Below are 13,422 nucleotides of genomic sequence, written 5' to 3' on the forward strand. Positions count from 1 at the left end.
TGAGATACTTTATTTTGTTGTTGTTATATCTCTCTCTAACGTTTGATTGATTCTGTAAACGATAGATTTGCTGAAAAAAAGATCAAGAAAAACCTTTATTGATATGAAATCGAAAGATACACCACCAAAGCGTATAATTTTGAAAGCAATCTCCCTTGAATCTCTACACCCAGAGATCAAGTCCACAAGCCACAACAACCATTAAAAGAAAAGTAAAACAATTAGAATCCTTTTATACTTGAGGACTTTTACAGATATGAAGCGACTTGTAGTTGTTTCTTCACATCTTGTGTGTAATCCCAAAATTAGTTTGATTTTTTACAAGGCTTTTCAAAAACTCAAATTCTTTACGCTTCTAGTTGTTAAAGTTCATTTCTGGAATGCAAGGATTTGTATATCAAACCCTTTGCTTGAGTCAGACAAGCTTGATGTAAAAGAAGCCAACACTACTTGCATAGCATATTTTATAGATCAGGTAAGAGTATAGGCAAAGTAAAGAAGTAAATAGAGTAGAAAGGGTACCTTATCAAGAAGATTTTTTTGGAGATTACGTTGAATATAGGAAAGACAAAATTTTGGAAATAATCTAGACGTAAAACAATATTTCGGTATTTCATTGCAGTTGTCTGCAAATTACAGAAGACAAACACAGATTAAAACTCTTTATATATATATATATAGCTAACTTTTGCAATCAGAAAGAAACTTTGTGTATCTACACACCTCTGAAACACGACGATTGTTTTCATAAGATTTCCAAGGCTGAAGTTCCATTACAAAAATACCATCCTTAAAAGCAAAGACAACAGTCAATTGCTGCGCATATGAGAAGAGAAAATGGACACATTCAAGTACAATGTAGCTACTGGGTTAAAAAGACGCCAAATCTCTGAAAACAAGGTTATCAAACTGTCGTCACCCCAAATCAAACGAACCCATTTTGTCACACTCAAACTGCATCAAAGAGCAAACATGTCATCAATAAAACTGTTTGTATTTGGATTTCAACTAAAGATGAGACCTCCTTTAGGAAACAGTGAGATCAAAAGGCTTAGTGACATAAGATTCTTTAGCCAAAAACGTCAGGCAAATATTTTCTAAATTACAGTAGTTGAGTTTCATACGTATTTTGTGGTATGAGCATTACCAAAAAAAATCGGTAACGTTCTTAATTGTTGCCAATTCTCTCCAAGAAGAAGAAGCCAAACATACAGAGTGAAAGAACGGGCAAAAATAAAAAGAAATTTACCATAGAATTGTATCATAATGATTGTCGTCAAAATTTTGAGTTTGAACAAAATTCTCTTTCTGAAACGAGACAATCTGAGACAGGTTTTTAGTTTCTTGGTTGTCTGACTTTGTCACACCATTGGAAAGGGATACAGATTCCTCCTTCAAACCCTCTGAGCTATATTTCTTTTCATTTGGCCTATCAGAATTCTGCATTCTCACAAACTTCTTACGATGCTAGTGAGCATCCTCAATGCGACCTTCAGCCAAAGGAAATCGAGTTCAATGCACAGGAAACAATTACTTCAGAAAGATAAAACTTACGAAAGCTTCCAAAATACATATCTGGATTAAAGTATTTATTGTTCTGTGTTTCACTTGAGTTAAGACTTAATATGAGATACTAGATTAAATCAAACTAAACATTTTCTCCAGACTTGAATGATAACGTATGTAGCTAACAGTTTAATCTATATATGTCCTATATGAAAAAGAAAAATCTTGGAAGATATTACGACAACTAATAGTTCTTACTTGAATCAATATCCACTCCAAGAATGCTCCGGCAACTAAAATTTTTAGCTGAAGAAAAAGAAAAGCAAGATGTTAACAAAGACATATCCAAGACAGTGAAAGTCCAATCCCACTTTGACATAGCATTCTCATAAAGAAATCAAATCAGTAGAAACCATACAACTATACAAATACTCACAAAGGGCCACATCTACAAATATAATAGGGGCATTAGATTCTTGTACCAAGAAAGGATTTTTCGGTGTTCTTCAAAAAATGTGTTTAGCAAATGTATAAGAAGCTTACCAATATGGATAGTCATAATCCTGCTATTGCAGCCAATGTCAAGACAATCCTTGCCCTCAAACCATTCTTTCTTCACCACTTTAAGCCGAGGACCCTCATCAATATCATGGCTAATCTAACACATTATAAGTTTTGTCAAAAAGAAAACCCAAAATCAGATACTTAAAACCAATCACAAAAAAAACACTCTTAAACATCAAAAAAGATACTCAAATCCAAACCCAAAGGCATTAATTTGAATTAGAATCTTAAACCTATCTCAACTTTGGAAGAAGAAGGAGTGGATTTCTTACTTTAGTTACACTCAGATAGCAACGGTTTGTTCGATGATGTTCTTCATAGATCTGTCCATCCAATGAATCCCACAAACAAGAGACTCACACCCTCTAAGTACTTTTTTTTTCTTTCCAATTAGGATCAGACTGAGACAGTCAATAACAAGCAAACACCTTGAGAACATGAGAAACTCTAAGAAGGATCTTGTTGGCAGTGCCCAGCTCTGTATCACAGACCACGTATCCGTCCTCGGGCATTGGTGGCAGTGAGTCCAAAATCTTGATACTGTACAATTTTTTCAAAGTTTCGTTGAAATTTCAAGAAATATGTACACATTTTTAAAAATATGTACATATTTTAGATGAGGACTCGGATAATTTTTCAAGAAGAGTGTATTTCTCTAATATATTTAAGGATAAATGTAACCCGCAAATAGCTTACTTACTAAAAATTTTAATAGATCTAAAACTTAGTACTATTTCTACTTGCTAAATAATAGCGAATATATTTCTAATGAGAGTCAAATTCATAGGTGAAAGAGTGGCACATTGTCTTCAAGTCATTTTACCATTAGGTACCACCACTTACGTAGTTGGATTATCTATTATAAAATTTACAATTTTTTGTTCTAGCCAATAAGTTAAGATTGAGATGTAATTTTACACATGATAGTTCTATACTTCTATTTAAACCTGATTGAACTAATCTTCCTTGTTGATCCCAGCTAAAATCGTATATGCATACAATACGTATCAGTATTTACGTGGATTTAAAGTCTTCATGTCTTGATAATGACATCAAAATCATAGAGGGTTGTGGTTGAAGTTAATTAGAGACCAAAGTGGAGTATCTCAATGAGAGATACCAACTATACCCTTGCTTTCCTTTGATTAACAATCTAACTAATTTATTTAAGAAATTTGGGAAATTAATTAGAGACCAAAATGGAGTATCTCAATGAGAGATACGTACCAACTATACCCTTGCTTTCCTTTGATTAACAATCCAAGTAATTTATTTAAGAAATTTGGGAAACCTTAGATCACTCTTTTAATAGGAAAAAATTATTTAGCACAGAGAAGAAAAAGTTTTTCAAGCTAAAGAAAAAGAGGTAAAATTATGTAGCCACGAATATAGCCTTAGCCACCACATGGCACATGTGTTATTATTATTTTTTTTTTGGTTGGAAAGAATTTATCACTCAGGCAAGACCCCATTACATAATGAATGTGTTAGTTTAATTAAGTAAAGGGTCTACTGTCCATTACTATACATAATTTGATAGTAGTACAACACATCATTTTTCTTCATATAGTTTAACATTTATCTTAAATTAGAATTTAATCCATGCGTCCAAATAAAATAATTTTTCATAAATTAAATATGAAATAATTTTTTTAAAAATAAGTTAAATGTTATTAACTTAAATATGCTTAATTTATGAAGATTGAATAAATATTTGATAATATGTTTAACTCGAAAATAAGGATGTTGGGTAGCACATTCTAAAAATATTCTGTTATAATAGTATAAATAAAATTGTTGCTAGTAAGAACGATAGTTTAGAAAAACACTACATGTATTGATCCGGTAACCTTTTGTAATAGCATGCATGGAAAAAAACTTGAATTTAACTAAATACTGTGTTTAACCTAATTAGCTATCTACGTCAATATAAGAAATTACATTCCTAAAACATCCAACTCGTTTATTTTGGTTTTATTCTCTCATTCATCTAATAATATCTATTTACGTCAATATACCAGTTGAATATATTATAGTGTGAACAAATAAAAAATAAATAAATAACATTACAAAACCCGCCCAAAAAATATAAAACAAGGTGGTCACGTTCCTCCAAATAAATTAGCCTCCTCTTTCTCCTCTCTCACACACACACACACTCTCTCTCATAGTCTCATACTCCTCTTTTTCTCTTTTTTTGTTCTTTCTTTTTCTTCAGAACCTCTTGTCTCCACAAATGGTTGAGACAAGTTTCTACATCGGAATCATAGGTAAACACCCTTCTTCGCACGTGTGCTTATATCTCTACATGTATATACACTCATGTATATACCTCTTGTAATTTGTGTTTGACGCAGGAAATGTAATCTCCGTACTCGTCTTCCTCTCACCAGTGTGAGCTCTCTCTCTAGATTTTGGAAGAAGTAACAAAATTTTAAGATTTGATATATACATATATATATATATATATTTTATTACTGATTGGTCCAACATACAAAAACTCAGGGAGACATTTTGGAAGATAGTGAAGCGAAAATCGACGGAGGAGTATAAGAGCTTGCCGTACATCTGCACGTTGTTAGGATCGTCGCTATGGACATATTACGGCATAGTCACTCCCGGAGAATACCTTGTCTCCACCGTCAATGGCTTTGGTGCTCTTGTTGAAATCATCTATGTCTCACTCTTTCTCTTTTATGCCCCTCGACATCTCAAGGTTTTTATTTCATTTTCATTTTTCATTTTTATCATAGATATGATATATATTCTCTCTCTCTCTCTCTATCTGATTTTCTTGATATTCTGTGTTTCTTATATAATAGCTGGTTAAAATCAGTATATTATTTGATGTAATTATTCAGATTTGGATCTGAATATCAGTTTTCTGTATCACACATTTTTTGAAGTTAAGTTGATTAAAATATGTGATCCACTTGTTATAATAAATACTATGATGACTTGTAAAGTAAGAATTTATAACGTACTTATACATTTTACAAAGTGTTTATAGTTGATGTAAGTGAATTTTATCTATATTCAAATATTACTAATGTCTTCTATTTTTTGTTTTTAACAGTTCAATACAATCGTAGTGGTATCGTTGTTGAACGTCCTTTTCCCAATCGCAGCGATTGCTGCCACGAGAAGTCGAGAAGTGCGTTTAAAGATGAGAAAACGCGTTCTCAATCGATGGGTTTCATATGTGCCGGTCTAAACATTGTAATGTATGGATCTCCTCTTTCTGCTATGGTAAGTTCATTCTTAATTTTTACTTGTATTGTATGTCCAAATTTTATATAAAATACATATGGTGTATAACTGTTTTATAATACCCACGTTTTGAAAGAAAAATCTTAGTAACGGTTAAAGAAAATAAGTTCAGTGGTTATTTTTGGTGGTATTAATTTGGTCATTTTAGTAACGGTTTTTTTTTGGGGGAAATATAAACGTTATTTTTTATCATGCATGCAATCATCATAAACCAACCACACTATATGGCATTTTTTAGGCACACGTCTTTAAGAATTCGCACTCAGATATCAATTATATAACTTGTACGTCATTAGATTTTTCACATTTATATTTGAATAAAAATCGTCATTGCCATCTCCTCTATGTACTCCACAGTTGTATTAATAATGCAACCATGACTTGGTGGGTCCATTATTAATACAAATCTTAGAAAAAGACATACCGTACTTATTATTTTCATTTTCCCATTTCGGGCAAAAATGTAATTAGAATATATGTTTTTGAGCTTATATCATATAAATATCTGTTATAACCCCTATTGGTTAATAACTTATAACTTATAACATAGCTATAGACTAATAGTATTGCTTTTATGCAGAAAACAGTAGTGACGACAAAGAGCGTGAAATACATGCCGTTTTGGTTGTCGTTTTTCCTCTTCTTAAACGGCGCGATTTGAGGCGTTTACGCTTCACTCCAACATAACATTTTTCTACTCGTAAGTAAGGTTTTACTGTGTGGTTCACTTATTAGTCATTTTATGGTTCTACTTCAACACATATAGAAGACAAAACAGAGATACTTGAAAATTGAAATATAGTTACACTGTTAAAGCTATTTCATCGACCCCATGTCTCTTCGATATTCTAACACTAACACCAACATATTTTGTCGTTTTTTGACGCCGTAATCAACTCCGTTCATGTCATTGTCAATGCCACATTTTAAAAAAATATATATATCTGAGAAAAAATCACGATTTATGCATAATGACTTGAAAAAATTGTGGACTCCAGGTCTCCAACATCAAACCAATGATCTTTTGGCGATTTTTTCAGATAATAGTCTTTTTTAAGAAGTGTCTTGGTCTAATATGCAACAACCACTATTTTGTGGGGTCATTTAATTTTGTAAATGCGTCTTCTTGAGATTTCGGATAGGCGTTGAACTTAGTAATATGCTATTCAGAATAATTTATTTACGATCAATTAATTAAATTCAATTAATTTTGTGGTTAAACTGATTAGGTGCCAAATGGAGTGGGGTTTGTGTTCGGGACAATGCAACTCATACTTTATGGAATTTATAGAAATGCCAAACCGGTCGGTTTAAGCAACGGCTCAAGTGTGATTGCTGCAGATGAAGAGGAAGGCCTCGCGTCACATGTCCCTCTCCTCTCGTAAACCCAATTTTTCTTTGTTTTATGAAAATTATATTACAACAAACCTCCTTTAGATTATTTCTTTTTAATTTCTTGGAGAGTGTTTTGTGTGGAATTTGGGTTTTGTGTATTTTACTTTCTGAACCAGATTAGACTTTTTTTCTTTTGGGTCAAAGAACCAGATTAGATTAAGTTGAGGATATCACATGTCTTTTTTGTATGTGTTTTTTTGTTGTTGTGCTATTTTTTTTGCAATGAATCATTTTATTTATTAAGTGTAAATTAGAGAACTGTAAGCCAAAACAAATACAGCTCATTTAGTTTTGAAGCGTAACTTTTACCTAAACCTTATGCAAAGCCCATCATTCAAATGTATAACCTTATATAGTCTCAAGGCTATCACAATGGATGAGAGAATGAGGTTTTGAAGGAAAATTGATGAGCCTAAAATGCAGGGAAACACTCTTGCTCCTTCTCTTCGATCTAACTTTGTTAATATTCAGATTATGAACGTTTCATTGAAACAAGTTCATGAAATAATCATACCATCGAAAACTTTAGGTTCGTTTCGTGGACAACCTCTAAATCAACAACTCAATCTCCACATAAAGAGGACTAATTAGGAAGAAGCTATCAAATATAGTGAATTACGATCGTCCCTTTTTTTTTGTTTTTTTCCAAGAATCAAATCCTCCCTTCTTTATAGGAATCGATTCCCACTTTTCATATTTCCATGTCTTTTTTATGAACCATAGGTTGCAATCTCCTATTTAAAGACCTAAAAACAAAATAAAATATAAGCAGAGATAATTTCTACAAATTAAATAGCTACTAATTCATTAAAAATGAAGATCATTGCATTGATGCTCATTGTCATCATCATACCCGTCACCGGCAGGCGCCGTGGCGGTGGGGGTGGCGGTAGCCGTGGCGTGGCGACTATATGGCTGGTGGAATTGGCACAGGCTATGTAATGGGTAAAGTAATACCCGACAAGCCTGAGCCTAAGGAGGAGCTTCCAAAGATGGAGGAGATACCAAAAGAATGCAAAGTGGAGGTTAGAGATTGCATCACTAGGCATATATACAAAGGCGAGGGGGAGCCTAAAAACGGAGGGTCATGTTGTGAGAAATTTAAAAACACAATACACTGTATGTGCAAATTCCTTACGAACAAGGATCCTTTGGTAAGAAAAGCTGCTAATGGTGTACTTAGAGGTTGTCGTTATCAACAACCCACTTGTACAAATACGCCAATGCCACCAGCATGTTGGGAAGAGCTTAGACCAGGTCCAGTAGTGGTCCGTTGGACGGATTTGGCTCGAGTTCATAGGCGAAATGGATTTAAAAAAAAGAAAAAAAGCCCAAAATCGACGGATCGGTCTGTCCGGAAGAGGTTGATGAACCCGCATTCCAGACATGTGACGAAGCGTGAGAGGAGGAATTTTCGCATCAATTTTGGGGAAGAGAAAAAATTTTTGCCCAAAATTTCATTTCTCCTTCGCGAGTTTTTTTTCTTTTTTCTCTTCCTCTCCTACGGCGATTCTCGTCGCCTCCGTCAAATCCGTCGAAACCGTCGACTTTTGCCGGTGTAGTGGACAACCGAGGGTCGGGCTTCCGTGATTATTGCCGAAGTAAGCGTTTCTTCTCTTCCTTTTGCCCGATTTCATTCGATATAGGGAAATTAGGGTTTTGGTTTTCGTGGCGAAAAATTTGAAGTCTGTAATCGGTGGTTTAGGTTGGGTTATTAGTGTCGATTTCGAGTCATTTCACCTCATTGAAACACGAAAACGAATTGAAGTTAATATTTTGGGAGATTTGAATGGAAATTGAAATCGGTGAAATAAGGGTTCATATGAAAAGGGGAAAAATTTTGGGGCTTTCATTTGGGGTTGTAATTGGGGTGTAATACAATGAAAGTAAACCGTTTTCACTTGCTTTCGAATACGAATTCATGTTATACTGTCTTTCGGTTAATTGTTTTCACTTGACATTGCCTTTTTCAGTTAGTTATTCCACAATATCGATTGTAAAGTGGTCGTTATTTTTTTGTTACAGATAATGCCAAACTATAGCAGCGAATCATCTGAGGAAATCCCGTACTGGGCTTACGCGGATGCCACATACGGCATACCGGAGAAGTGCTTCTGTGGGCGGGTTGTGAAGTTGAAAGCAAACGCAGCTGGTCGCAGGTACTATGCCTGCCCGGAATGGGTCAACGAGGTATTCATTAAGTTTGTATTGGTTTGTTAAAAGATCATTCGGTTTGTAATGTGTACTTTAAGTTCTTGCTAACGGTTTGTCATGAATGTAGGGAACGTTTGATCACATCCACCAATGGTGGGATGACAGAGTCACCGAACAGTTTGAGATCCTCGCGAGCAGGATAGAGCAGCAAAAGGACCTGATCCTCAGCGTTGATCGGAGTAGAAGCAACGTTCTGGATCCAGCCATAGGACAAATCCATGAAGAGCTATCAACGATTCAGGGAGAAATCCGTGAAGAGATATCAACGCTTAAGGGAGAAGTCATGCGTTTGAAGGAGCAGCTTAGTACTCAAGGTGATAGTTTCCTGATCCTTTTTTTCTTTTCTGTGATCGCAGCTATTGCCTATACGTTTAGGGTTTAGAAATGTCTCAAGTACTGTAGTTGGTTAGTGTTTGATGTTTAGGTCGGCTCAATCAATGTAGTTGTCTAATGGGTATTTTTTAATTTGTTTGAGGGTAATTTTTAATGGACTCCACGGAAACATGGTTCAGTTCAAGGCATATTCATCACCGAGTAAAGGTTAGTTCCCTTGAAACTTGCCTGGTCGTCTTTAATGTAGTTGGTAAATGGCTTTATGATGTTAGCTTTAGGACTGGTTATCTATGCTTGATATGACATTTTAGGGTTTAGGGTTCGTGTGTTAATTGATATCTAAATTTGCTCGAAAAAGACACTCAGGACATTAAGACACAATGATAAGACAGTCAACCATAAAATTAAAGATCCTCAACCATATTTAAAACTTAAATACCTTTTACTTAAGACATTCAACTCACTCTCTTCTCTCTACTTCATTCATTCTCTTTTTCGTGTAACTTTTTCAGTCATTTAAGTTACTGCCTGAACTCACACTCTTCAATCTACTTCATTCACTCTCTTTTTTTCAAACTCTTTCACTACCTTCTTCATTCGCTATCTCAACTCCCAACCATCAACTCTTTCACTCTTTCTATGGATTCCCAGAACTCTGTTACACCGTGTGAAGGGTTACTCACCGTGCATAGACTTAGGATCATCGGAAATGCCTTCGTTTAGTACGCAAAGCACAGAAGAGCCAACGGAGAATGCATTGAAGAGAAAAATATGGTCGCCGAAAGAAGACTTGGTTCTCATTAGTGCCTGGCTCAACACCAGCAAGGACCCAATAGTTGGGAATGAACAGCGTTTAGGGTCGTTCTGGAGGCGGATTCAGGGTTATTACAACGCTAGCCAAGATTTAGAGGGACTGCCAAGGAGAGAGTGGACTCAATGCAAGCAACGGTGGGGAAGGTTAAATGATCAAGTCTGCAAATTTGTGGGCTCATACGCTGCTGCACAAAAGGAGAAATCATCGGGTCAGAATGAAAACGACGTGATGAAGCTCGCACATGAGATCTTCTTCAATGACTACGGCATCAAATTTGGCCTGGAACATGCATGGAGAGAGTTGAGGCACGACCAAAAATGGTGCACGAGTGGCAAAGCTCCGGACGGTGCGTCATCAAAAAGAAGAAAGGTGGCAGACTCAGCTCAGTCTACAACCTCCATGCCTGCAAGCGAGAACGACGAAGAGGTCGAGGCTCGTCCGCCTGGAGTGAAAGCTTCTAAGGCCAGTGCGAAAAAATCAGCAAGCGACAACAAGGACATGAAGGAGTTTTCTTCCATGTGGGAAATGAAACAAAGGGATATAGAGCTCAAAGATAAGATTAGAGACAAGAGGATACTTGAGAGCCTTTTAGCTAAACCTGAACCACTTAATGAGATAGATATGGCACTCAAAACCAAGTTAATTAGAGCTATATATGATCTTTAGGTATGACATAAAGTAATTTTTTGGGTGCACTTTGTCATTTTGTTTTGTTTTTTGTCATTGGCCATATGGTTTTGATTGCTTTATTTATTTTGTTTTGTTATCGGTTATGAATCATGTTTTGCTTTGGGTTATTTTGATTGCTTTATTTATGACCTTGTTATTTTGATTGGTTGTGTGTTGTTTTGATGTTCCATTTACTTGTCTGACTTACTCATATATAATTGTTCTGACCTTCACGGTTTTTTTTTGGGCAGGTTTATGGCTGACACTTCCGTGACCATATGCAACAAATTTTGAGGGCCATATGATTTTGTTGTATTCTCTACTATCCACATATTTTCTGTTGTAATTTAGACCTTATGTTTCCCACTATCTTATTATTGCCACTCCTCCTGTATTTATATGCTCTCAAAGACTTTTTTCATTATCACAAGTCTCAAGCAATCGTTTGCAAAAAATCTTCATTATCAAATTGTACACATCTCCCCCTCTCTCTCTCTCTTTTATTATCAAAATCTTCAAGGCATCGGTTGAAACTTTTTACCCAAATTTCTCAACAAATTCTACACATCTCTCTCTCTTTCATTACAAACATTTTAACACCTAAACACTATGGCATCTTCAAGCAATCGTTTAGAGGATGTGTATGAAGATTCAGTCGATGATGCTGAAGATGATGCATTTGATGACATGTTCGATCAGAAATTTGATGACAAGTTTGATTCTATGTTAAATCAGCTTGCACAAAAAAAGCAAAAGAAAAAAAAAAATTCATTAAAAGAAAGCGGGAAGAAGGCCACATCCGCTTATGGAAAGATTACTTCAATGATGATGCAACCTATCCTCCACATACATTCCGACGCCGTTTTCGTATGAACAAGGATTTATTCCTCCGTATTGTTTACCGCCTATCCAATGAAGTTCCATATTTTCAACAAAGAAGAAATGCTACCAGCAGATTAGGTCTCTCCGCTCTACAAAAATGTACGGCAGCCATTCGTATGATGGCATATGGCACAGCAGCTGATGCAGTTGACGAATATCTCCGACTTGGTGCTAGTACGGCCTTGTTATGTTTGGAAAATTTCACTGAGGGAATAATATCTTTGTTCGGAGATGAGTATCTAAGAAGACCCACACCTGATGATCTCCAACGCTTATTGGACCTTGGCGAAGAACGGGGCTTCCCCGGGATGATAGGAAGCATTGATTGCATGCATTGGGAATGGAAGAATTGCCCAACAGCTTGGAAAGGACAATATACACGCGGATCAGGAAAGCCGACTATCGTTTTAGAGGCTGTAGCATCACAAGATCTTTGGATATGGCATGCATTTTTTGGATCTCCAGGTACATTAAATGATATTAACGTTCTTGATCGTTCTCCCGTTTTTGATGACATATTGCATGGTGAAGCCCCAAAAGTGAGATATTGGGTTAACGGTAACGAGTACTGTTTGCCATACTATCTAACCGACGGTATTTATCCGAAGTGGGCTACTTTTATACAATCAATTAATCTTCCTGATAACACCGTATTTTGACCACTTTTATGGATCGTTTTGAAATACTTTTTCTATGTTTTTAATTGCTTTTAAGTACTTTTATCACGTTTTTCTAGTATTTGTAGTTCCAAGACTCTTTTCAGGAAACTTAGGGAAAAGCTTAACAAAATGGATAGAAAACCAGATTTCAGCTCAGAGTCAAACCGTCAGAAGTTCACCCCTGATTGAAGGTCTTCTCACCGTCTGATCCAGCTCAAATTTGGAGACCTTAAAGATGGAAGTATCAGCTTTCCAGTGCACTTTACAGCTTGGCAATCCAACGGTTCAATCAAAAGATACGCGAAGAGCAAGATGTTCCGTAAACCAGCTGGCCAGCACTTCCACCCGCGGCCAACAAGCATTTTCCCGCGGTCAGGAGCATCCCGACCGCGGCAAACCACTCATCCACTGCGGTCACACTTGTCCCGACCGCGGCCTTCAACCTCCGAGCCCAAAAAGCCCATTTCTGAAGCCCACATTTGGAGAAACCCTAAGTGACGTCCAGAGAGGTCTTGAGCACTATAAATACATGTCTTAGGAACCCTAAATCGTGTAACCTATCACCACTGAAATATTTACTTCATATTCTTATTGTTTTTGATTTAGCTTTTAGGGAGAGAGAGATTTGTTCTCTTGAACCCTTGTTCTTTTTTTTTCAATTTCGGTTTCTATTATACTTCTTAATATTATGTCTTTGATTTCGTTCATTATGTCTGAGTAGTTTTATTGTTGGGATTAAGGGATTTTCGATGGGGATATATATGTTCGGTGAGGATTCCATTGGCTTTTGAGCTGAATCTTAGAACTTTTTCTTCTGAATTCGTTTTTACTGCATGAGAGTAGCTTCATGAACTACAATCTGATCCAGATTCTTGGTGACACGAAAGTGTTCATCAGGTATCAGATCTAGTTTGGGAGAGCAAAACAAACAAAGGAGTGGAAACCTACCTATGGGCGATTTGTGAATTAGGACGAGTCTTAAACATAATGCATATATTCTCTTCCAAGGCCAGAGTGGAAACCTACTGGTCAGGGTTGAGAGAGATAGTTGTCTATGATCACGACAGTGGCGTATTCATACGTCCGTGGACTCCAGGTTCGAAAAGTTTAAGCTAA

General features: G+C 36.0%; 2 protein-coding genes and 2 pseudogenes across 2 annotated transcripts; 3 read left to right on the plus strand and 1 right to left on the minus strand.

Moving 5' to 3' along the window:
- Positions 1–369: 369 nt before the first annotated feature.
- Positions 370–2,582, minus strand: LOC18028203 (annotated as a pseudogene).
- Positions 2,583–4,227: 1,645 nt separating this feature from the next.
- On the plus strand, positions 4,228–6,978 carry LOC18028204 (annotated as a pseudogene).
- A 3,013-nt stretch (positions 6,979–9,991) lies between these two features.
- Positions 9,992–10,762, plus strand: LOC112081948 (glutathione S-transferase T3-like). The gene has a single exon (XM_024149019.1). It carries the CDS (start codon positions 9,992–9,994, stop codon positions 10,760–10,762), a length of 771 nt encoding a protein of 256 aa, XP_024004787.1.
- Positions 10,763–11,766: 1,004 nt separating this feature from the next.
- Positions 11,767–12,306, plus strand: LOC112081949. The gene has a single exon (XM_024149020.1). It carries the CDS (start codon positions 11,767–11,769, stop codon positions 12,304–12,306), a length of 540 nt encoding a protein of 179 aa, XP_024004788.1.
- The last annotated feature ends 1,116 nt before the right edge of the window (positions 12,307–13,422 follow it).

Source organism: Eutrema salsugineum, unplaced genomic scaffold (genome assembly GCF_000478725.1).
Source record: "Eutrema salsugineum unplaced genomic scaffold, Eutsalg1_0 scaffold_1, whole genome shotgun sequence".
In the NCBI taxonomy this organism is placed as follows: Eukaryota; Viridiplantae; Streptophyta; class Magnoliopsida; order Brassicales; family Brassicaceae; genus Eutrema; species Eutrema salsugineum.

Coding starts and splice junctions, on each gene's coding strand:
- LOC112081948 (XM_024149019.1), top strand. CDS start 9,992: ATGCCTTCGTTTAGTACGCAAAGCACAGAAGAGCCAACGGAGAATGCA.
- LOC112081949 (XM_024149020.1), top strand. CDS start 11,767: ATGGCATATGGCACAGCAGCTGATGCAGTTGACGAATATCTCCGACTT.